Source organism: Arabidopsis thaliana, chromosome 2 (genome assembly GCF_000001735.4).
Source record: "Arabidopsis thaliana chromosome 2, partial sequence".
Taxonomy (NCBI): domain Eukaryota; kingdom Viridiplantae; phylum Streptophyta; class Magnoliopsida; order Brassicales; family Brassicaceae; genus Arabidopsis; species Arabidopsis thaliana.
In genome coordinates, this window is record NC_003071.7 from 19,071,245 (window position 1) to 19,094,129 (window position 22,885).

The 22,885-nt window shown below is 38.2% G+C and overlaps 10 protein-coding genes, 1 long non-coding RNA gene and 1 other non-coding gene across 18 annotated transcripts; 3 read left to right on the plus strand and 9 right to left on the minus strand.

Annotated features, from left to right (window-relative positions):
• Positions 1-292: 292 nt before the first annotated feature.
• AT2G46460 (Polynucleotidyl transferase, ribonuclease H-like superfamily protein) lies at positions 293-775 on the plus strand (the record flags this gene model as incomplete). Its single annotated transcript, NM_130210.1, has 1 exon — positions 293-775. One exon carries the CDS (start codon positions 293-295, stop codon positions 773-775), a length of 483 nt encoding a protein of 160 aa, NP_182169.1.
• A 257-nt stretch (positions 776-1,032) lies between these two features.
• Positions 1,033-3,880, plus strand: OXA1L (inner membrane protein OXA1-like protein). Its single transcript, NM_130211.5, has 10 exons — positions 1,033-1,205; positions 1,405-1,878; positions 1,972-2,062; positions 2,156-2,203; positions 2,506-2,564; positions 2,676-2,751; positions 2,835-2,966; positions 3,075-3,182; positions 3,288-3,342; positions 3,442-3,880. Exons 2-10 carry the CDS (start codon positions 1,415-1,417, stop codon positions 3,702-3,704), a joined length of 1,296 nt encoding a protein of 431 aa, NP_182170.1. The 5' UTR covers positions 1,033-1,205; positions 1,405-1,414; the 3' UTR covers positions 3,705-3,880.
• A 500-nt stretch (positions 3,881-4,380) lies between these two features.
• Positions 4,381-4,730, minus strand: AT2G09720. Its single transcript, NR_140589.1, has one exon. It is a non-coding gene; the product is annotated as an other RNA (long non-coding RNA).
• Positions 4,731-5,117: 387 nt separating this feature from the next.
• GAUT2 (galacturonosyltransferase-like protein) lies at positions 5,118-7,296 on the minus strand (the record flags this gene model as incomplete). Of its 4 annotated transcripts, NM_001337197.1 has the most annotated exons (7): positions 5,130-5,436; positions 5,523-5,632; positions 5,708-6,110; positions 6,187-6,544; positions 6,616-6,941; positions 7,029-7,118; positions 7,190-7,296. In NM_001337197.1, 6 exons carry the CDS (start codon positions 7,101-7,103, stop codon positions 5,161-5,163), a joined length of 1,548 nt encoding a protein of 515 aa, NP_001325285.1. The 4 variants fall into 4 exon arrangements, with proteins under 4 accessions (NP_182171.1, NP_001325285.1, NP_001325284.1 ...); NM_130212.3 differs by lacking the exon at positions 7,190-7,296 and having other exon boundaries at positions 5,118-5,436; positions 7,029-7,142; NM_001337198.1 differs by having other exon boundaries at positions 5,152-5,436; positions 5,523-6,110; positions 7,190-7,248.
• On the minus strand, positions 7,210-7,757 carry AT2G00950. The gene is made up of 4 exons (NR_143707.1): positions 7,631-7,757; positions 7,517-7,551; positions 7,375-7,434; positions 7,210-7,294 (listed from the first exon to the last, which is right to left on the minus strand). It is a non-coding gene; the product is annotated as an uncharacterized misc_RNA (transcript).
• Positions 7,758-8,060: 303 nt separating this feature from the next.
• On the plus strand, positions 8,061-8,899 carry AT2G46490 (uncharacterized protein). Its single transcript, NM_130213.4, has one exon. The coding sequence runs from the start codon at positions 8,213-8,215 to the stop codon at positions 8,615-8,617; it is 405 nt and encodes a 134-aa protein (NP_182172.1). The 5' UTR covers positions 8,061-8,212; the 3' UTR covers positions 8,618-8,899.
• Positions 8,900-9,009: 110 nt separating this feature from the next.
• On the minus strand, positions 9,010-10,507 carry AT2G46493 (RING/U-box superfamily protein; the record flags this gene model as incomplete). The annotated part of the gene is made up of 2 exons (NM_001202831.1): positions 9,839-10,507; positions 9,010-9,404 (listed from the first exon to the last, which is right to left on the minus strand). The coding sequence occupies exons 1-2, from the start codon at positions 9,996-9,998 to the stop codon at positions 9,010-9,012; spliced, it is 555 nt and encodes a 184-aa protein (NP_001189760.1). The 5' UTR covers positions 9,999-10,507.
• Positions 10,508-11,099: 592 nt separating this feature from the next.
• On the minus strand, positions 11,100-12,567 carry AT2G46494 (RING/U-box superfamily protein; the record flags this gene model as incomplete). The annotated part of the gene is made up of 2 exons (NM_001202832.1): positions 11,100-11,506; positions 11,886-12,567. 2 exons carry the CDS (start codon positions 12,565-12,567, stop codon positions 11,100-11,102), a joined length of 1,089 nt encoding a protein of 362 aa, NP_001189761.1.
• A 98-nt stretch (positions 12,568-12,665) lies between these two features.
• On the minus strand, positions 12,666-14,532 carry AT2G46495 (RING/U-box superfamily protein). 2 transcript variants are annotated; one of them, NM_001337200.1, is made up of 2 exons: positions 13,767-14,532; positions 12,666-13,230 (listed from the first exon to the last, which is right to left on the minus strand). In NM_001337200.1, the coding sequence occupies exons 1-2, from the start codon at positions 14,458-14,460 to the stop codon at positions 12,890-12,892; spliced, it is 1,035 nt and encodes a 344-aa protein (NP_001324365.1). In that variant the 5' UTR covers positions 14,461-14,532; the 3' UTR covers positions 12,666-12,889. The 2 variants fall into 2 exon arrangements, with proteins under 2 accessions (NP_001324365.1, NP_850456.2); NM_180125.3 differs by having other exon boundaries at positions 12,666-13,314.
• Positions 14,533-15,247: 715 nt separating this feature from the next.
• PI4K GAMMA 4 (phosphoinositide 4-kinase gamma 4) lies at positions 15,248-17,985 on the minus strand. 3 transcript variants are annotated; one of them, NM_001202833.1, is made up of 4 exons: positions 17,609-17,783; positions 16,115-17,492; positions 15,971-16,058; positions 15,819-15,877 (listed from the first exon to the last, which is right to left on the minus strand). In NM_001202833.1, exons 2-3 carry the CDS (start codon positions 17,288-17,290, stop codon positions 15,975-15,977), a joined length of 1,260 nt encoding a protein of 419 aa, NP_001189762.1. In that variant the 5' UTR covers positions 17,291-17,492; positions 17,609-17,783; the 3' UTR covers positions 15,819-15,877; positions 15,971-15,974. The 3 variants fall into 3 exon arrangements, with proteins under 3 accessions (NP_973700.1, NP_566076.1, NP_001189762.1); NM_201971.3 differs by having other exon boundaries at positions 15,248-15,877; positions 15,971-17,466; positions 17,609-17,985; NM_130214.3 differs by having other exon boundaries at positions 15,248-15,877; positions 15,971-17,985.
• A 256-nt stretch (positions 17,986-18,241) lies between these two features.
• On the minus strand, positions 18,242-19,532 carry SDH4 (succinate dehydrogenase subunit 4). Its single transcript, NM_130215.3, has one exon. The coding sequence runs from the start codon at positions 19,222-19,224 to the stop codon at positions 18,769-18,771; it is 456 nt and encodes a 151-aa protein (NP_566077.1). The 5' UTR covers positions 19,225-19,532; the 3' UTR covers positions 18,242-18,768.
• Positions 19,533-19,708: 176 nt separating this feature from the next.
• AIB (ABA-inducible BHLH-type transcription factor) lies at positions 19,709-22,129 on the minus strand. Its single transcript, NM_130216.3, has one exon. It carries the CDS (start codon positions 21,641-21,643, stop codon positions 19,943-19,945), a length of 1,701 nt encoding a protein of 566 aa, NP_566078.1. The 5' UTR covers positions 21,644-22,129; the 3' UTR covers positions 19,709-19,942.
• Positions 22,130-22,885: the final 756 nt, after the last annotated feature.

Here is a 22,885-nt window from a genome sequence, read left to right on the forward strand (position 1 = left end):
GGTCAGGTATAGAGATTAGAGAGAGAGATAGAGAGAGCATGAAACTAAATCTGGTCGTCTAAATTTTTTTAAGCTCAATTCTTTATTAGGTATCAGTGGTTTAAAATTCTTTTCAGAGAATTTTTTTTTATATAATAAACAAGAGAAATTTAGTTTTATATAATAAATGTTCTCCAATTAGATTAAAAGACTTGTACGGAGAAGAAGAAATCAAAACCTCGATGAAGAAACTAGAAAGAGATTAAATATGTGATTTTTTTGTTTGCAGAGAAGAGAGATTAAAAATTTATATATGGGTTGGACAAGACCACCCCACGGCTGGAAGAAGTGTAACTATGATGGATCGTACAATCGGGAGATGCCAAGTAAGGCTGGATGGATAATTCGAGATGAGTCGGGCCAATTTGTAAGTGCAGGTCAAGCGACAGGGAACCACACTTCTAATGCTCTAGAAAGCGAGTTTCAAGCTCTTCTTATCACAATGCAAAGCTGTTGGAGCCACGGTCATAGAAAAATCTGGTTTGAAGGAGATAACAGGGAGGTGATGGAAATCCTCAATAGGAGAAAATCACGTTTTGATATCTTTAATTGGATAAGAGATGTTCAAGCTTGGAAGCAACGATTTCAGGAATGCAGATTCACATGGATCAACCGAAAACAGAACAAACCGGCGGATATTCTTGCCAAGAGTCACTTACCCCAGAATGAACAATTTAAATTTTATGATTACATTCCGATTGTAATTTCTTCAGCCTTACAGCTGGAAAACTCTTGATCATAATAACAATGGAAAATAAGATGTTAAAAAAAAAAAAAAATTTATATATAGGTTTTAAAGCACGTTTTAGTTTTGTTGTGATAACGAAATAAGTCTCTCTTTTTTTACCGTTAGGCCTATAGAAAGTTTTAGGCCTGATGCCCAAGTCTTCTCGAGTTGGCGGCTAATTTAAATTGACTTGTTTTGTTTTTCTTTGTCCTGCAAGCTTAATTAACTGGGTTTTAAGGCCCATTAAGGTTAGATAGACGAAACGCCGCGTTTTGTCTTTCGTTTTCGTTTGTCAGATGAAACGGTGCGTTTTTTGTTGCGATGGTCGTCGTCAGGTAGAGAGAGACGCGAAGTCCTGATCGCTCTCTCAGGTCTTAGCCCTAAGACTACGAGTCGACTCAGCCGAACTGTGAATGCAGTTTTGATTTCAATCCCTTAGGTAATTTTGAAACTTTCGGTTTCTCACTCTTCTCGTTGTGCTCTCTCAAGAAAATGTTGTGAAGCTTGAAATGAATCCTTATCTGTACAAGTAAAAGCAGAAATTGATGATCTTTGAGGAACTTATTAGACTGGTTTTGATTCGAATTTTATCTCTTGTGTATTTGTTGTTGCTATAAGAACTCTCTTTTTGTTAGCAGGATCTTAGTTATGGCTACTTGCTTGCGTGGAATCACGAAGAGAGTTAATCTTCTACAGAGACGAGTTTATCCATCGTGTGGTCATCTAATTCGTGATGATAGAGATGAAACTAAATCTGGTTCTTCGGATACAATGATTCGTGAAGTCTTAGCACGTAATGGGACTAATAAGCTTAGCTCTATGTTTGCGGATAGGCATTATCAGTCGTTTGCTACTGGTCCGTTGGGTCTTGGATTGTCTTCGTGTCGGCATATGAGTTCTACACCACCAGAATGGTCTGATAAAGTTGATGGTATCGACTTTGTGGCTACGGAGGTTGTTCCCGATGAAATCATTGAAGCTGTGACCACCACAAGCCAAGCTGTTGTTCCTGCTATAAACGAGGTTGCTATTGCTGCTGCCGATTCTGCTTTTCCTGTTGCTGCTTTGCAGCATTTGATTGATGCTGTGCATTCCTTTACTGGCCTGAACTGGTATTATATGTAAACTGTTTTTAAACTCATTTTATTTGGCTATGTTTTTTTGTATGTATCAGTGGTAAATTTCTTTTCATTTTTTTTTGGCAGGTGGGCTTCAATAGCCTTGACAACTGTTCTTATCCGTGGAGTTACAATACCTATTCTTTTGAATCAACTAAAGGCTACTTACAAACTCAATGTCAGTTTTTAGATTTTTGTTCTCTGATTGCTTTTTTCAGTCACTAGGATTTGCCTCTTTTCCATTTGTGATTTATCTATCATGTTCTTGCAGGTTCTGAGGCCACAACTGGAGGAGTTAAGACAAGAGATGAGCACTAAGGTACAATCTGTTTCTGCGCCTTCTCTTACTTCATCTTTGTGTGCAGAAGAGCGTTTGTGAGTTTGACACTGTTCAAGGCCGTGAAAATGCCTTCTGGATAAATATAAAGATAAACTCAGTTTGTCATAGTTAGTAATTGGATGATTCCTTCAGGGTTTTCTAACTATCACTTGTGAACTATAATCTTGATTGAGTAGCTTTCTCGAGTTTTCTGTTTGGTTAGGAATTGTCGATAAAGTTCCAACTAGCGTTTCTAGAGTGTCGTGGTTAAGACCTTTTGCATGTGTTATAATATTTTTTAGGCTCAGGATCCTGAAGCCATGGCAGAAGGTCAAAGACGGATGCAATTATTGTTTAAAGAGTAAGTCCACTTTTATGGATGACTGGTGGAGATGATTTATCTCTTCAAATTAAACGTACTACTAGTTCCTCATCCACTGATATGCTTCTATTGTTTCGTGGATTGGCTTAGACATGGAGTAACTCCATTTACCCCCCTCAAAGGACTTATTATTCAAGGTCCCATCTTCATCAGCTTTTTCTTTGCGGTAAGATGTTTATACGTATATACTCAAGTCTTTTACTGTTTCTGATTATTATTGTCTATGTGTTCACTGATGTTTGTCTACAGATCAGGAATATGGCCGAGAAAGTCCCATCATTTAAAACCGGGGGAACTCTTTGGTTTACTGATCTGACCACCACAGATACCACTTATATCTTGCCACTCCTCACTGCAGTGACTTTCTTGATTATGGTAGAGGTAAGAGCTTATACTTTCTTGTTGGCCTATTCATGACTAACTTTTGGTAGTTGGTTATATTTCATGACTAATTTATCTAACCCAAGTCTTGTTTCTCTTTTCACATAGTCAAACATGCAGGAAGGTCTTGAAGGCAATCCAGTAGCTGGAACTATGAAGAAATTCTCAAGAATCATTGCCTTCCTTTCTATTCCAGTTTTGATTGGCATTGAAAAGGTAAAGCCTAATGTTCCTCTATTGACTTTTTGATGTTCATAAGCATTGGAAACGTAAGAAAAATGACATTTTGCTTACCACAAACGAATGATTTTTTGTCTGCAGGCATTGTTTTGTTACTGGCTTACTTCCAACCTATTTACTCTTGTGTATGGATTAAGTAAGTCCCCTGAACATTGTTCTTACTCTTTGAGACGTGAGTTTTGCAAATCCTGAAGAGTTTTTTTTATTTGTATCTTTTGCTTGTGTATATATGCAGCATTAAGACGTCCTGATGTGAGGAAGCTCTTGAATCTCCCAGATGTTGTCAACTCTTCTACTAGGCAGCCATCACCGTCTTCGCCTTTGCCATTTTCCTTTGCCGAGCCAAAAGACCAAAGTGTTGTTGCTCAAGAAAAACCTCCTATGTCCTCCGAGTCATCTTCAAGTGTTCCAGATAGAAGAATCTCACGGAGTTCAGTTCTGAATCAGAGAATCAGAACTCTGGAGAGACAACTCAAGGACCGAAAGATCAAGAAGTGAGAGATTCTTTTATGTCAGTGTTTTTTTGCTAAAACTAGCCGATACTGAAAAAGAACCAAGTATCCTCGGGAAATTAAGATTTTGAGTTAATAGGAAAAATTTCAGTTGAACCTTTGCATTGAAATGAATTAGCTTAATTTTAACTTGAAGATGAATGATAAAAGTAAATTTTCCCATGATGGTCGTTTTAGATTTTATACTAATACAGAAAAAAGAATACTATATATTTATATACCAAAGAAAAAAAATAGATGTATATTTGTATACCTTTTTCTTTTGACGATCAGATATTTGTTTACTTAGAAACGTATATATATCGATAACAGAACTTTTGGGCAAAACTAAAAACAGAGTAAAACCCTAACCAGATATACAAGTTATGACAGAGCTAGAAAAACAAACAAGTTGATGAATTCGTTGAATTTGGATGTATTGGAAATTATACTAGCGAGGTTACCGATAAAGAGCATCACAACTTGCAACTTGGTTTGCAAGGAATGGAAATCAATCGTAGAATCTGAGTTTCTCCGGGAGCTTTTCCTTTCTCATCATCAAAACTCTCATTCTTCGTGGTCGCTCATATGCGCCGAATATCAAAACTATCCAAGTGGTTGTATCACATGATTTCTATGCTGAATCTGATCTATGCCAAGTCTTAGATTTTCCCGACTTGGATAACAAAGCGGATTTCAGAAGACCTTGCACAAGTTCTCAAGGGTTTCTTATGTATATGAACATAAGTCTAGAGCATAAGTTAAGTATATGGAGGCTAGAGAGCGCGGAATGGAAATTAGTAGCTCAAATATCTCCAATGACCGCTTTCGATTACATTCCGCTGGCAGTAAACCCTTCTGATTCTAATACAGTATACGTGCAGAGGAAGATGCACCCCTGTTTGGCCTCTGCTAACTTGCACAATGGCAAGTTTGGGGACCATAGCAGCGACAATGGCACTCTGAGTTTTGCTGGCGAGTGGGACTCCGCGGTTAAACGTTTATATGAATATTCTACCTTTGCTCTCCCGCGTTGGCTCTATCGGATCCCTTCGCCACTTTCTTGAGCAAGTTTAGTTTTTGTTTTGGATGTTGTTTGATCTATTTTTAGTATTTTTGTATAAGAACATAAGTTTAGAGCATATTTTAAGTATTTTGATTGCTTGATGGATTGTTAACGATACAATTAAAGAACACAGCACATTCATTTCTTCATCTAAATCAACTTTGCGGCTAATCTTCTGTAGAAGTACTTAAAGCAGTAACTGAAGTTTTTTCTGTGATTCTGTTGTAATCAGGAACCTGTTCGATAACTACAAGATCGTGTACACACATAAATGTGAAGGCAACCTTATATTTCATATGGATCACTTTGAAGTATTTATTATATACATGAATCAGTACTTACATGTAATGTGTTATGTATGTACGTAAGTAACCTAAGAAGGCTAGAGTCGTCTTATTCACTCAAACAGCCTGCAAGTAAAGATGTAAGGATGGTCAAAATTGGTGTACTTCGTCCAATATGGCTGATACTTGCTTATCCCCATCTCTGTCCATGGTTTCATGTGTCCATTGTAATGTATAACAGCTGATCTTTCAATCTTCTTGACATCGATTCCTTTATCATAACCCAGTCCAAGTAAGTGCCATTTTCTCTGAAGTGGTTGTGTCAGATTGTAGAACGTTATGAGCCCTGGTGGCAATGTTCCTAGTTTCCATAGAGTCCGGTTTTCGTTCTGCAAAAACAGGGGAATAACATATCACTCTCAACTTAAATCTACAACAGTTTTAGATTAAAGATAAGCCAAGAAGAAGAGCTGACCAGGTTTTGCCAAAAGTGATAAGTTTCTGTAATGTTGTTCTTCTTCCATTCTTTCAGGTCGAAGATGTTCATCCCATAAGCCCATCCGCAGAACTTGGGATCAAAGTTTTCTGAAATGTGTTTATCACTGAAGTTTAAGTAAGTATCAAGGCGATGGAAGGTAACACCACAGGTTTCTACTGCACCATTCACTTTCCCTTTAAGATCAATGGACCATAGGGGAGTTAAATCCTTCTGAACAACCACATCATCGTCAACAAACAAGATTTTCTCCAACTTTGGGAAGATCCTAGGGATGTAGAACCTCAGGTGGTTAAGCATTGACATGTATTTCGGGTACCGGTACTTGAGGTTTTCTGAGCCTGATTCAACTGATTCAGACCTCGCTGTCTTGAAGTAGAACTTCTTCATAGCTGCTGACTCGAGCTGACTCAAAACTGGAGAGTAAGATGAGTTGAGCCAAGTAAAATCTTCAAACCTTTGGACATGGATGGTCGCTTCTCCAGGAGGGTTCAACAGAAACCACATACTCATTGCTCCAAAGTTGAGCTTATCAGTCACAAGGTGGAAAACATGCCTTGAAGGATCCTGCCAAATAAACCCAGTAGGCCTTGTAAGTTTAAAGCACTTATTCTTGCAACAATTACTAGGGATTGATCATTACCTGTGCATTCATGACTGTGGAGTTGACAACAACTGATGCAGCCAGTACATTATCAGAGAAGAGAGCGTAGTGGTAAAGTTTTGGATTCTCCAAATTCTCCCTCCTTGGAAAATTTCTCATCGGTAAAGGCAGGAGATGATACTCTAGATTCAAGCGCATGGTCAAGCAGTGGATAGCATCTGGTAGTGCCTTGGAAGCTAGCTGAGTCAAGAACGTTATATAAGTCTGCTCGTTTTCGAGTTCATCTTCAACTGTTTGTAGCATTGCTCTCAACTTATTTGTCACCAACTTGCATTCATATAGCTGCTCGTGTGCTCTAGCCAGTATTTGTCCCATGTCTCTTATACTGTCAAGTACTCTGCCACAACAACAAAAGGATTAAACTTTTTAAGAGTTTATCTTAAGAACAATATGTACTGCCGATGATACCTCTGCTCCTGATCAATATCAGTAGATTCTTCCTCCCAAGCTAGTTTCATTAGTTGTGTTTCTATCTCTTGGTGCAAGGCGAGATTGTTTGTAAACTTTGCAAGTCCACTGTAAACTCGTGCCATGATGATTTGATCTTGCATCAAACGTAACATATCTTCAAAACTCTTGCCCCTCCGGTATTCATTTTTCCAAATGGTGTAGTTTCCTAGTGGTGCAGAATCGACAGATCTGGAACGTGCCATGGCTGCCGTCTCAAGCTTTTGCAGACTATCATCATTCATCAGCTCATTAGCCCTTTCCAATCTTTTTTCCTGTCTCAGACTCTGAGAAAAACACAACAGAACATATCAAATCAGATAAAAGCCATCATGTAACCAATGTGAAGAGAGTAAAGAAAGATTAAAAGTTACCCTTTCATGCAACATCTCTGGTGTATCATTAAATGCTTTTCCTATCCAGGTTCCATGACCAAAACGAGGAACCATTTTGTCCTCGTTTCCCTTCAAACAACAAGCATCAGTCATTTCGTACAGGTCAAGAAAGTAGAGAAGAACCATAAGTATCTATCTACCTCAGAAGAAGTTTGAACTGAGTTAGCCACTGAATGATTCTTCCTGAGTGAATCAAGGCTCAAAGGATTGTCACTGGAGGTGGTGGAATTGAGAACATCAAGGACCTGTTTCAAACGCTAGTAAGTTACTTGTACCAACAAAGGATCGGAAGAACGTAAGCAGCAAAACAAAGAACACCAAGGACCTCTTTTGTGAAAAGAGATGGAATTGATTCCAGAGCTTCACGTTCTCTCCAGTTAAGATCCTGAATAAACAACCATTCAACAACACGTTTCAAAATTTCTTTCAAATCTTTCAGTACAATGTGATGATCGTAAGTTGATTACCTTGTTGATGAAGTTATTCCTGATGTTGTATTTCTCTGAAATGATTTACAGAAATAAGTACATCTTCCAAGAACTAAAGAAAAAGAATCCATTAATGGTTGGTAAAGAACGAACCAAACAGTGAACGCTTGTGAAGTCTGTAGCTGATCATGAGGGTGGAGTAAACGAGAAATAAGAGAAACCCCAAAACCACTGATGTCACACATTGTCGATAGAGGTCTCTGCACCTAGATCTTCTTTGGATTCTCCTCGCCATCAGAAACTTCAAACCCTAATCGAATCTAAGAGACGATCGCCAAATTCAGTAGCTCTCTCTCTCTCTCTCCAAGACGCTTTTTCTTTGCTCTTCTCTGATCTGTATAGCTAAAGTAGCTAACGAATAACAGACTATTATTTCAAATCGGTTTTATATATGCAGCGGAAAACATTAACGTCGTCTTTTGGGATCCAATTATTTAAAGACCCTAACGGCGTCGTTTATCCCGATGGCTTAGAGGGTGATCCAACGCATCGTTTAAATAATTGCCAGTTGTCAACTAACGCCGTCGGATTATGCCTTATTGGGCTTGTTAAACATAAAGCCCAGAGCTATTTACGCAAAAATATCTGGCATTAAATAGTTAAATCGAGTTTACCGAAAGATTCAGATCCTTATTCTTCTCCACCGGATCTCGAAATCGGAGAATTAGCCAAACGATGGCCGCCGACGGAATATTCCGCAGCATCTTCGAGGGTTGTATCTCCGGCCTTGATTCCGCCATCGAACGGCGTCCTTACCACAAAAACTGCGGATGTGCTCTTCACGATAAATCAAGTGGCGCTGGGAAAAATCAAAATCAGCGACGGCCGCCGTCTTGTCGCCGCCACGGAAGCTCAGAGAGCATCTCGTTCCCGATCCGAAGGTCTTGGAGCGAAGGCAACATCATGGCTATGAATCTCTTCTCCTCATCGTCGTCTTCTTCTAATCTCCAATCGCTTTCTTCGTCTTCTTCGCTCTCAAATCTGGCATCAGATTTACCGGTGGATAATGCTGCGACGGAGGAACCGAGCAGATCTAATAAACAGCTACGATGGACGATTGATGAAGGTGAAGATGATTGATGATGATGATGATCAATTCCAGGTTGTTAACTTTTGCTAATCTCTGTTTAATTAAACTTCTCAATCATTGTATTTGAGAACCAAATAATGTCAGTCATTGTATTTTTATTTTTTTGTAAAAGAAACGAAAATGTTTGTTTACGATTGAAACTTTGAATGATTAGCATATAAACTTGTGGAGATTAATTTAGCAACTTTAGCAAAAGTAATTAAGGAATTAATCTGTGGCAATTAAGCATCTCTCGTCCCTGTAATTATCATAACAAATTCATCGTGGGCATGAAACTATGAATCTGTTTGATTAAAGTGAATAATATCATTAATCTCTAATCAATAACATAAATCATCACTCCAGAAAAAGCATTTATCTAAAACGTTCAATAGCATTTCCTTCACGCACATGAGTTCCGACAAAGAGGACATGAACCATGAATCTTGAGCCACACATCAATACATTCCACATGGAAGCAATGGTCACATTCCGGTATGAAACGTACGGTCTCTTTGCTCGCATACTCTGATAAACAAATGGGACACACAATACCATTAGTACCCGAAAGCCTTCTGCTTTCTCCCAACTCCATTTTCTTGAACGTTTCTATTGTAGATTGGTCAAGACCCCTCCTGGCCATAACCTCTCTCGGCTGCTGCATTACGGTTGCGGCTGCGATAGCTGAATCGAATCTTTCGGAGTCGTAAAGGCGGATAGCGATACAAGTAGGAAAGACAAAGACGGTGACTGCTGACAAGCTTATAACTAGTACTAGTACTCCACTACTTAAATTACCTGTCAAAATATTTCCAAAGTCAGCTTAAAATCTAATTAAACCATCAAAATGTAATCGCTCTATGTGTGGAATCGGTTTATCAATTAAAAAAAAACAAGTTTACTTAGATCAAATGCCACGCTAGTAATGTGGAATGAGAGATTGAGAATACTTCCGTAGTTGATGTAAAATATTGGATTTGTTAAAAGACAGTTATCAATCAATAGCTATATCGTAGTGTCAAATTTAAATCCTACTATGATTTTTCTATACTTGCCTTATGCGTGAATAATTACTTCAGAAACCTTAAACCTAATTAAGAATATAACTTGAGGTTGAAGATTTCCACCAAATCAGATAGTCTCTTCTTCATCCTTACCATTAATGAAAAGTTCTCTTGAATCGTAAAGAAAAGAAAAAGAACAAGAGAAAATGTTTGAGTTATATATTGTACCAGTTTTTTTAGTAGCCCCTAAGCATTTGGCTCTGCAATCAGGCAAGGCCCACTCCAGCAGGAGGCTTTGATTGTTGAGGTCACTCGAGAATCTTGTTTCCCCAAATGGCGAAGTAGCCGGAACATGTAATCTCTTCACGATTTGACAAGAAGGAAGCATAGACTGTGCAAGAGAATAATTAGACGTGGCGAAGAAGGATGAAGTAGAATTGCTTAGGCAAGGAATCGACGGATACCAAGACGGCAACACGACCTCATTAGGACAAGACAAGAACGTGTATAAGATATCGAAGTGAGGAGAGAAAGGAGATCCTGAAATGTTGAAGGTTAAAAGCCGTTTAGCCAAACAGTTTTAAGGGTCGTTGATATAGATTTTTTGCCTTCTGTAGTCGATATCTCGGACAAGAAATGTTCCGGACATAGGAAGTTCTAGGACAGTCTTATTGAGATCGGTGCAGTGGAGATTGAATCTCGCATGGTTACAGAAAGGGAAACGAATGGGGACTTCTAAGGGTCCACATCTGAGTGGTCTTGATGAAGAAGATGAACAGTTATTAGGGTTTGAGGCGTGTCGGAGAGAGACGAGGAAGAGAAGGAAGAAAACGAAAGGAAAAAGCTGTTTTGAGAATGTCATAATGTTATTCGATACTATTGAAAATGTTATTACATGTAGTATTAAACTAAAAAATGTATTTAAGAGTTTAATTAACCATTCTCATACGTAGTTAAGTACTAAGAAGAAAGTCAGAAAAGTCAAAAGAAGTAGTGTATGGTCCATTAATGGAATGTGTCGTTTGATTGTATATAACAACTATATTTCATAAACTCAACGATAGGAATTTATAACAAAACTGATATTTTATCACCAACAAGTTTTTTGAAAATGATGAATAATATATAATTTCATGTATGCTACATAAACCAATGGTTGATAATTATTTAAACTTTCAAACGATTTTTTATAAGAAAGATGACATAAAATCTTAGTCCATCTATTAATATCCTCTTTTGTCACTTTTTCTTTGTATAGATATATAAATTTATTTTGATATATATATAAAAAAATAGCTAAATATACTTCTTTTGTTATGCTTCTTTCACATGGTTCATTTCACAATACATAAACAAATTGAACAAACAATATCATTAATCTTTAATCAAGAAAATAATGAGTCTTCACTCCCTAAAAATATTCATCTATGTTTTTCCAAAATACACATTAATTAAAACGTTGAATACTTCAAACATTTCAGCATTTCCTTCACGCACGTGAGTTCCGACAAAGAGGACATGAACCATGAATCTTGAGCCACACATCTATACATTTCGCGTGGAAGCAATGGTCACATTCAGGTATAAACCGTACGGTCTCTTTGCTCACATACTCTGATAAACAAATGGGACATACAATACCATTAGTCCCGGGAGGCCTTCTACTTTCTCCCAACTCCATTGTCTTGTATTTTTCTATTGTAGATTGGTCAAGACCCCTCGTGGCCATAACCTCTCTTGGTTGCTGCATTACGGTTGCGGCTGCCGCTGGTACTGCCCAATGTCGTCGTCTCGGTGTGTTGTGAATCCGGATAGCGATACAAGTAACAAAGAGGATGACTGCTCCTATTATGGACAAACATATAAGTACTGCTACTACTGCCCTGCTTAAATGACCTGCCAAGCCAATTAATGTTTGAGGAGTCAGTTTAACCACTTAAAAACAAAGTATGTAATTCGCCATTTTGATTATAGCGTGTGGAATGAGATATTGAGAATACTTCCTTATATAGTTGAGGGGAAATATTGGATTTGATATTTTCTTAAAACGCAATTAAATAATCAATGGTCAAATTTAGTTCCTTCCAACTATGATTTTCCGATTCTTGCTTAATGGGTAAAATAGTACTTGGAACACGTAAAACCTAAAGATTTCTTGGAGTTGAAGCTTTCCACGAAAACAGACAGCATCTTCTTCATCCTTACCCATTATTGGAGTTATCTTGGGTCACAAGGAATGAAGAACAAGATAAGAAAAAAAAAGTTGAGTTCGTACCGGATTTTTTAGCACCGAAGCATTTTACTTCGGGGGAGGCTTTGTTCTTGAATCCACATCTCAAGTAATCTATCTCACAACCTCTGCAATTAGGCGAGTTCCACTCCAACAAGAGGCTTTGATTGAGGTAGCTCGAGAATCTTGTTTCTGCAAACGGCGAATCAGCCGGAACATATATTCTCTTCACGATCTGACAAGAAGGAAGCATAGACTCTGCGAGAGCAAAATTAGACGTGGCGAAGAAGGAGGAGGTGGAATTACTTAGGCAAGGAATGGACGGATACCAAGACGGCAACACGAGCTCATTAGGACAAGTCAGGAACGTGTATAAGGTATCAAAGCGAGGAGAGAAAGGGGATCCTGAAATGTTGAAGGTTAAAAGCCTTTTAGCCAAACAGTTTTCAGGATCGTTGATATAAATCTGTTGCTTTCTGTAGTCGATATACTGGACAAAAAATGTTCCGGACATAGGAAGTTGTAGGACTGTATTATTGAGATTGGTGCAGAGGAGATTGAATAACGGATGGTCGCAGAAAGGGAAACGGATGGGGACTTCTAAGGGTCCACATCTGTGTGGTCTCGAATTAGAAGAAGAACATTTACTAGGGTTTGAGGCGTGTCGGAGAGGGAAGATGAAGAAGAGGAGGAAAAATAAAAGGAAAAGTTGTTTTGAGATTATCATTGTTCGATAGTACTAAGGAAAATGGTATTACTAGTTGATATTAAACGAAAAATTCTGTTAAAAGAGTTTAACCATTCTCATAATTAAAGTACTACTAAGGAGAAAGTCAGAAAAGTCTACATTTTGTACAAGAAAAGTCAAGGATATGTTCCATAAATGGAATGCGTCGTTTGATATGGATATAAATAACTACATATCGTAAACCCAACAAAACTAGTATATATATCTTACCACCAACAAATTTTTGAAAATGAACAAATTACCATTCTTAACATTTTCTAAAAAAAATCATAAATGGTTTATGTTTATAAGTCTTAACATCTTAGACAGCTTGACGAGCCGGAGAAGGAGAATTCCGACAAAGAGGACACGAACCATGAATCTTAAGCCACACATCTATACATTCACTGTGGAAGCAATGATCACATTCTGGTATGCACCGCACGGTCTCTTTGCTAGCATACTCCGATAAACAAATAGGGCAAACAATATCATCATTATTTCCCGGTAATCTTCTACTCTCTCCTAATTCCGTTTTCTTATATGATTCTATTATAGATTCATCAAGACCCGTCGTGACTATAACCTCGTTTGGCTGCAAGGCGGCGATAGCCACGTTGCGTTGTATCAGGGAAGCGAATCTTTCGGAGGTGCAAACTCCGACTGCAATACAAGTAGCAAAGATCGTGAGCGGTCCAATTATGCTCAGGAGTATAATCTTAAGCACTTGTGGTTCCGTGTTGTAGCCTGCCAAAATCATGTTTCGAAAGATCAATTTACTTAAGCCACCATGTACGTATTATTTTTTCTTTGTTGAATCTGATGATAACACAATCACTAAACAACAAGTCATGTTACCACTATTCTTTTAAAATTCGTATTATAAGGGATTATCTACGGAGTACAACAGTCTATGACATATTGAAAAGAGTGGAGATTTGATCTTTTTAAAAAATGTGGTTAAACAATATTTAACTAATCAATATATAGTCAACGGCTCAATGTCAAATGTAATGGCCTACTAGATTTTTTGTCTAGTTGTTTAATCATTGGATAATTATTTGAAAACCCCAAATAATCAAAGATTCCTCCAATTTGAACTTTTTTTATGAAGACTAACTCATTCGTCGTTAATTCATAACTATTAATTAATGTAAGTTATAAGAACTAAGAAGAGAAAGAATTGGAGTAATTTGTACCGGAATTTTCAAAAGGGAAGCATTTGACTTGGAGAGAAGTGTTGCTTCTGAATCCACATCTCAAAAAATCCCTCTCACAATCGCTACAACTTGGAGAATCCCATTTCAGCCAAAGGTCTTTATCGTTGACATCAGTCGAGAATCTTGATTTCTTGGCAATAACTCGCCGAGAAACCGGAACATCTAATGTCTTGACGATCTGACAAGAAGGCAGCATAGATTTCGCGAGATCCAAACTAGTTGTAGCCAAGAACGAGGTCGTTGAATTGCCTAGACATGGGATGGAGTCAAACCTGGACGACTTTGCAACCTCATTAGGACAGCTCAAGAACGTGTAGCTGACAAGGTAGAGAGCAGAGAAAGGAGATCTTGATATGTCGAAGGTCAAAAGCTTTCTTGCCAAGCAATTTTCAGGGTCATAGAGACGAATCTGCTGGCTTAAATAGTCGATCTCTCGGACAAGAAATGTTCCGGAATTAGGAAGCTTGAGAGCTGTCTTGGGACTAGCTGTGCATTGGAGATTAAATCCGGCATGGCCACAGAGCTCAGGCTGTTTTGAGAGTAACCAGAAAGGGAAACGGACATGGACATCATCACGACCGCATGAGGAGGAAGAGCATTGTTGTGGGTGTGAAGCGTGTAGGAGAGGGAAGAGGAAGAAGAGGTAAAGGAAGAGTTGTTTTGAGAAAGTCATTTGGTGGTTTTTTGTACTAAGGGAGGGACAAGAAGACTTGTTATTATTTCACTTAATATATATATAGTTCAAACTTAAGAGATCTCTATCTTTCGTCTTTAAATAAAAATAACAATATTCATTTTGTTGGTTAGATGAGGAATAATAGAATATTGTAGTCTGATGAATCTATGGAAAGGTCGTACTTGTTCTCTTTAGTCAAGATACATTTTTAAGAAATTGAATGGAGACATGTTATAATTCAAATCATGAGAACCCTAAGCACACACTTTCTTTAAGATAACAATATTTATTTTGTTGGTTAGACTAAGAACATTATAGTCGGAGGATCTATAGAAAGATTGTATTTGTTCTCTTTAGATGATGCTCGCTAACAAACAAACCTTGTTAATATTTAAACGAAAACCTTGGCCCCTGCGATGGTCTTGCGTTTTGAACGTGGTAAGCACAACTGAAAGGCTTGGTGAAGCTTTGGATTCTGTCATGGAAGCTGTACCGGGTCTTTGGAATCGCCTGCGATGCAAAGCATGGCTTATGTGTATCTTTTCGAATAGGAAGAGGATGATCGGACCTTGGTACCTTAAGGAATTCAAAGCGAAGCTCAATGACATGAAAGACTTGAGAAAACAGAGACATCAAAAAGAGCTACAGGAAGAGCAGATTCAATACGAAAGTAACGATTGTGAATTGCTTCTGCTCATCTTTGAGTTTCGTTCTCATCGATTTGCCTTTTGAAGTTCCTGTAAGATTTTGACAGTTTTGGAGTTTCACAGTAGATTTGACGTCATTCATTGCTTATTAACAGAGAGACATGTATATCGTAGAGAAGAGCTAAATCTTACAAAGAGAGAAAACTATTGTAAACACTTAAATTGTCATTACCATGAAATATGTCTGAGTGAAGTTAACAAAACACCTTGAACATGTCCAAAGAATGACAGAAATGAAAAAGTTTTAAAAATACAAAAGCCAACAGGTTTATAAAAAGCAAACCAAAGAGTATATACCAGAGTTTTGAATTAAACAAGAACCATTTTTAGTGTTCCTGAGAGTGATCGAGATGGTAATCCATCACATCGGATAGGGCTTCGAGGAATGCAGCTTCGCTCGTCCCTGGAAGCACAGCTTCTTGAGCTTCCTCTACCATTTCCTCCACCAGAGACTTCTTGCTAAGTGTTTCTCTGCACATTATGGTTCCAATCTCAAATGCTGTTAGTCCTCTTTCCACTCCTTTCTTCAGTAGCATCGTTGAGATTCTGAGCGTTTGAGCCGTCTCTGCCGGCATTTTCCATCCATGAAACTTTAGTAGATCAATATCTTCCTCTGCGTCCAGTGATCTTATGTACTCTTGGGTCTCTGCAGAGTACGGTTTCCGGGCTTGTGGCCAATATAGCCACTCAAACGTGCAATCTTCAAACTGATGACGAAAACAAAAGTTAGTTTCATGACAATGAACACTATAGGCAAAACTGAATCCAAGAAAGAATAGAAAAAGAGTAAGAGCACTTACGCTTTCAGGCAAGCAGTATCCATGGTCTATAGGAACCAAAACGAGCTTCCCGCTTTCGTCCTTGGTCATCAAAATGTTCCCACCATGTCTGTCTGCGTTGGCCAGTCTAATATCCAACACAGAAATCTTATGAACTTCTTCTACTGGAAATGAAAGTGGACCCATATCTTCACAGCTGCCATCGTTCTCAGTAAACATCTGAAGTGATCCAATCTTGGTTTTGATTCCTTTGGGATGGTTAAACCCTGGATGCAAACATTCAATCATAGCTGTGGGAGGTACACCAGCAAAACCTATCTCTTCACCAAACATAGATTTGTTTCCACTTTTGGGATGATCCAAAATGTATGCAGCGACTTCCCTTAATGCACCTTCTCCAACCTTTGTTCCTTTCTTCAAACCTTCACCGTTTGGCGAAAGTGGTAAACCCTGAGGATTGTTCTCAGCCATTGGTTCCTCATCTATTGGCTTAAACACACCCACAAATTTGTTGCCAGATGGACCCTGCATGAAATAAGCTCCTCCCGTACCTTCGCTTGACCTGACCGGAGAATTCCCACTTTTAAGTCCATCAGAAGCAGACTGAATCATATCTTTAACCACCAGAGGTACTTTAGCCTTGGAGTTAACAACTACCGGCTCCAAAGAAAGCTTTTTTGGTGGCACAATGCTCTTAGCTTCACGACCCTTCTTATCTTTTGCTTGTGGGGCAACAATAGACAACTCAAAGTTCTTCTCCACCGGCTTAACTCGAACTTTAGCAGATCTCCGCACAAGCAGATGCAAAACCGAGTCATCGTTTCTACAAATGTCATTAATAAGACTCTGGTCTTCCAACTTCTCACCTTCGTAAAGAATCTCCTGTTCATCAGGATCAACAAAGTCTCCACGCTTTTTCGAAATCTGCTTCTTCACATACCCAATGTTTCTCCCTCTCTCGACATGAAACCTGCAGTGTTTCCCACAGGTAGTCTTAACATCAAGAACCTGAAGATCAGAGAGCTTAAGAACCAAGTGGAGAATGTTGCCTTCACTAACACCATAATCACGCATATTAGAATTGCTTCTAGCTAGCTCTCGACCACCGAAAACAAGCTTCTGATTCCTCACAACAAAGCCGCGGTAAGACTGAATCCGAAGCTTAACAGACTCAATGGAATCAGACTCAAGCACTCGCATTGGTATCACCGATCCAGGAAGTGTAAGGTAAATCATGATGGTGTCGTCAGGATAAGAATCAAGACAAGAATTGGCACGAACCAGAGGCATAATCAATGGCTCGCTACGAACCGGACTTAACGCAACACCAGCTGATGACATCTTCTTTCACTTGGAGAAATCTAAGAACTTTCTTACGGAAAAAAACAGGATTCGATGTTCTTCACAACACAAAATCCCTCAGCTTCTATATATATATATACAACAAACCGCAATAATCCCTAAAATCCCAATACCATCGCTTCTTCTTCTTTTTCGAGAAACAACAATAACAAGCCCTAGGAAAAAACAGAGGAGATCAAACCTAAACAGATCAGGGATTGATTGATAGCTACAGGTGAATCAAATCGAGCCAATTGATGTCGCCGATGACGTACCATATGAAGAAAAAAGAAAGAGAGAAAGAGAGCGGATTCTTACCAGAAGGAAAGAACCAAAGAGGAAATTGGGACAAGGCGTGGAGCTTTAACGATGATGATCCAATCCAATAATAGAGTTTTTAGGGTTCAATCTAATGGCGTACAAAACAGCTCGCGAAACAAGGGTCAAAAGAGTTTAGAGGAAAGAGAGAGAGGTTTTTCAAAAGGAAAGTGGTAGGAAGGACACGTGTCTCCACCTCGTTCGCGTAGGTGACGCGTACAATGAAGCTTCTTCTTCTTCTTCTTTAATGTACACTTTTCCTTTGTTTATTGTCAACGGTGTACGGCAGTTTCGTTGATTTTGTTTTGTATTTTACCCTTGGAGTGGAAACCAAGCCAGAGACTTTGGGGTTTTAATCGTCATTATTTCACCGTTTTGGATTAGGATGCTTTTAAAACTTCGGATAAGGAGAGAGTTAGTATTTGAATCAATGAACCAGTACAATCGTAATTCGTATGGGCCTACAGATAAAAAGATGGGCCTTTTAATTCGCTTCTTTAACTCGTTTCATATCCCTTTGTTCTATTCAACCTTTCAGGCTTTCTGCTATGGAACATGAATATTGTTGGTCCAGTTGCATCTTAACCAGGTTCATGAACATCTAACTAAGATTCAATTTGATAGCTTTATATCTTCAAAATCTCATGTTTGATCTAAGTAAACATAACATCGACAATTCTCTGTTTGTGACTTCTTGAGAGTCTCCATCACCTTTATAATGATCACACCAAATCCAAAACCAGAAAATCTCTTCAAAAGTTGTATATAATCAAACCATCTACTTGGTAAAAACCACAACTTTTCTACTGCAAAACTCACGTAAGTCTCTCGTGCTTCTGATTACAGTAAAGCTAAATTCGAAATGCAAACGTAGTGATTAAATGATCCTCAAAGCTGAGAAAAGTTGTCATTATTCAATCAAAAGATTAACAGGCTTAGAATTCCATTTTAAGCCTTACAGAATCAAATACACGAAACCAGAAACTGAAACAACACACAACAAAAGCTTGAAGGTAAAAATGCAACATTGCATCAAGTTCTTATTCATAAAACAAAGAAGATAAAAGGAAAGACCTTTTTTTTAGCCCACACTATTCATTCATTAACAGGTGATGATGATCGAGAGTGTTCCTTAGATCCCAAAAGATGTTTACTTGGTTTCAGAGAAGAAACAAGATAATATCTTTAAGAACGATAATCTGGAACAATCCCAAAGACATCACAATCAAATTCCTTGTCATTTCTTGGTGAACATAATCCGCCAAAATCTCTTCCATTCCTTCATGTATGTGAAAGACTACAGGGATTTTGCGTAAGAAAGAGCCATTAGTGTAACCTCGAGAAGACGATTGACGCGAGAATTTGGCTGCCTTGTTGAGTTCAGATTGCCCAATTGAAGACGAAATCGAGCGATCGGTGACGAGATTGGTTGAATCTGGTTTCAGTTTCTGGGCTTGTGCGAAGGGGATTGAAGAGAGGTCTCTTCCCAGTGGGTTTCTCACGGCGGCGGTGGCGGATGCGGAGGAGATGTGACTCATCGAGAAAGGTAGAGACTTTGAGAGAGTGGCTCTCTGGGTTTGACGGTGGAGATCGAGGATAGTGCGGCGGAGAGACATCGTGGCCGAGGAGATAATCTGACGGAGAAGGATTGAAATTGGATCTGATCGGAGAAACAAACCCTATGTGAAATGAATCGGAAGCACAATTCTCGTCGTAGAGGTGAAGATGCATTAATGGAGTTGGGCTTTATACTGGGCTTTTCAGAACTACCAGAAGCCCAAACCAAAACCAAAATAGATTATTATGTGCTGCATTGCATAAAATAATGGACCAATGGAAAAAAAATAATTGATTCTCATTTTTAAGTAATTTTTAGCTCAGTCTCTTGAAATGTCAATATATCATATTCATGACCAATATATAAGATTTGGTCACTTCAAAATTCAAATGTACATGAACATTCTACAAGATAATTAATCAAATATTTACCTGAATAACATTGATTGGATAATATTAACTTGTTATAACTATTGCTTTATTTGAAAAAAAAAAAGAATGGATCCCAAATTGTAACTGAATAAAGCATCCATAACAAAGAAAGAGAAGTCAAATATCTTTCATACTTTATTTGATTTTCTAAAGTATAGGAAATATTTTCCCAAGATACAAATATGTGAATCAATGGTCTAAATAAAGTTAATGAATATACTTAAACCGGATTCCTTTCACTATAAGAAAGAGAAAAGAAAAAAGGATTTTATCTATTTCTAGTTGAACCTGAAAGTTATCTATACTGAAACAAGAATAGACAAAAGCTTCACCATCATGTGAAACTTATATATCACCAGAGACCTGTGAACTAGAAGAAGGCAATGGCGGTTGCGTCGAGCTGGTCTCGGGGTAAAACGCTGCTATAAGCTTCTCTTTCGTCAATGGATCCGACCCGTTGTTAGACTTTATCACAAAAGTGTGAAACATTGTGTCTTCAGCTAATGATAACTTAGCCTCCATTAGACTAACATTTGAGTTTCTCATTGCTTGTATGATTCTTGAAGCTGGATGTGAATCCAAAGGCGAGATTACTCTTACAACAACCTCTTCATTCATAGCTTGAATGTCAACTTCTGGACTTTCTTCTACTGTTATTGTGTTTGATTCTGATAAGCTCTTATCTGTTCCTACTCTTTCATCTTCCATTATCTTGACTTTCTCTTGAAGCTCTTTGATGTAAGAAATTGCGTCTCCAAGTAGAGAAGCCTTGTCCATTTTAGAAATGTTTGGAACAACTGATCGTAAAGCGTAGAATCTTTGGTTAAGCTTCTCGCGTCTCTGCCTCTCAGCTTCCACATGGTTCAATGGCTCTTCTCTTCCGTTTGCAGGCTTTCTCCCTCTCTTTCTCGGTCTCTTCTCATCAACAACAGAAACTATTCCTGCTCCTGCTAACAAGCTCACTGGTCTTTTCTCTGTACAAGATTCTGATTTTTCTTGCTGAGTGTTTGTAGATGGATTCGAAGAAGCAGCAACTGATGATCCCGCAAACTCAATCTGCGTCTTGTAATTGTTATTATCTACAACCATATTCACATTCTCTAGCACTTTCACATCATCCCTCTGAGGTGTGTAACCAAATGTTGGACCTTTATTGTTATTATAGCCTTCCCAACTTTGAGGAGTGAATCTCTCATCCAAGTTTCTTCTCACTTCGAGCTTCTTAGGATACGCGTGAGCTCCACTCAAATCCTGCCCGAAAAGCTTGTGAATCCCTCCAGTCATGTTAGTGTTTGAAGTCACCATTACTGGTTGCGTAACTCTCCTCATGAACAAAGCTTGAACAGACTTAACCAAGCCAATGTTTTCAGGCAAAGACCAAACAGAACCAAGCTCAAGAACACCAGCATCAGTAGGAACCATAACGATCGTTCTGATTCCCGCAGATTTCGCCATAAAAGACCTGAAACAATAGTCAGACTCAGAGTTAACTGCATCAGAGAGCCACACATGTTTCCCTGAAGAATAACACCTCCCAGGACCGCCTTCACCGTGATTGAAGAAGAAATACATGGAAGCTAAGAAGAAAATCTCAGTAGCAGTAACTTTCTCTAAGCTCAAAGCATAATTGTCTTCATCAGATCCACCAAACAACCTATGAAGCTTCTGCAACACTCTCTTCCTCATATCTTGCCATGTCTCTTCCTCTGCCCCCATGTTGTTAAAATTATAAGACCTAACAACTTTTGATTCCTCTTCCTCATTAGGCTCTCGACAACACCCATCTCCCCAACCTAAGACTTGTTGTCCGGATCTAGACATGGTTTGTTGCCAGAAAATAGCGTAGTTCCAGCTGAAATTCTCCGAGTTTGGCCAATCAACGAGACTAGAGAGCTTCTTATTCAGAGTATCATCAGTTCCCATAACAAGAAAGAGATTCTGATTCGAATTAGAGTTTGCTCGAAGAAAATCAGAAGCTAAATGCCCTAAAACAGCACTAACCACCGATTTATCTTCATCATCCCAACCTAAATCACTCATATTCATCTTTCTTTATCTCCCAGATTACACCAAATCCTACCAAACCCAAAACCACTTAAACGGAGAAGAAAACCAAACCTTTCTTCTACACAACTCAATGATTGACTCAACGATGCTTGAAACCATATAAACTCGAGTCTCTCCAGCTTCAAGATTCCAGTAATCAGATTCTAAGGAAGAAAAGGTCGGAGCTTTGAACAATTTGAAGAATACCCACCAGGAAAAAATGCAAACCCAGTGATGAATCACGCTCAAGAGAAGCTTGCGCCGGTGAAGAAATATCTCGCCGAAGAAAGATTCCAAAAAGCTTTGATTTTTACAGAGAAATTGAACAATTGAATGAGAGTTGCAACTAGAAAAGTCTGAAGGTTGAAGAAGAAGAAGAAGATACAGTTAGAGAGGGAGAGAGAGAGAGAAGGAGACAAGACTTGCTGGGGTAATTGAAGTTTGTATGAAAGCTCTTTTTAAAAACCCAACCATGGTTACTTATGCACGTTAATTACTTTGGTTATTCAACTTAACCATGGTTAATAATTACTCTGATTATTAACTCTGTTTCCTGATTTTAAGTTCACTTACTTTGATTGTTTCTCTCCGAATAAAGATAGAAAATCTAAAATCTCTTTTCAAATCTATTTTGCAAATGGATTATCTCACCCCTAAATCTGGCTAGTCTTTGAATTTGTCTCCAAATCCGATTAATTTCGTAAAAGTAATACATACTTGATGGTGATTTTAGTGAAACAACGATATTTGCACTTGGTAAATTTTAGAGAAAATAGTGTTTTGTGTACACACGTGTGTATGTACCTACGTGAGAGATTCAAATTATAGTAATGTACTTAAGAAGTATAGATCACATGGTCGAAATATTTTAAAATTTATTATGTACTAAATAGTACTAAATTAATTATTTGTTTTTATTTTTTTCTCTACCAATAAAAATAACTCACATGCATAAAGAAACAAAGAAATATTGTCTGAATTGTCTGGTGGGGTTTTGGTTATTTCAGACATCGTTATTAACGTGGGTCCATTTAATTAATAGTATAGTCTGAGTATATTATTCTTATCAATAGTATATATATAGTCCTTAACTTCGATATAAAAAATGGTACGTTCTTTCTTTATTTAGATTTTTATGGAAAGAAAATTATTTGTCGCATAGGATTTGCGTGAATCTCATGCCCAACAGTAACGTTCAACAAAAAGGGTCTCGTTCTGTGAGAGAGCACCATGTGATGGACT

Bases quoted from the DNA above. Each gene is read 5' to 3' on its own strand.
- AIB (NM_130216.3), bottom strand. From the start codon at position 21,643: ATGAATATGAGTGATTTAGGTTGGGATGATGAAGATAAATCGGTGGTT.
- AT2G46490 (NM_130213.4), top strand. From the start codon at position 8,213: ATGGCCGCCGACGGAATATTCCGCAGCATCTTCGAGGGTTGTATCTCC.
- OXA1L (NM_130211.5), top strand. From the start codon at position 1,415: ATGGCTACTTGCTTGCGTGGAATCACGAAGAGAGTTAATCTTCTACAG. The intron at 1,879-1,971 runs GTATTATATGTA...TTTTTTTGGCAG, and splicing joins TCCTTTACTGGCCTGAACTG to GTGGGCTTCAATAGCCTTGA. The intron at 2,967-3,074 runs GTAAGAGCTTAT...CTTTTCACATAG, and splicing joins CTTTCTTGATTATGGTAGAG to TCAAACATGCAGGAAGGTCT.
- AT2G46495 (NM_180125.3), bottom strand. From the start codon at position 14,460: ATGACTTTCTCAAAACAACTCTTCCTTTACCTCTTCTTCCTCTTCCCT. The intron at 13,315-13,766 runs GTACAAATTACT...TGATTTTGGCAG, and splicing joins CTTCCCTTTTGAAAATTCCG to GCTACAACACGGAACCACAA.
- SDH4 (NM_130215.3), bottom strand. From the start codon at position 19,224: ATGTCTCTCCGCCGCACTATCCTCGATCTCCACCGTCAAACCCAGAGA.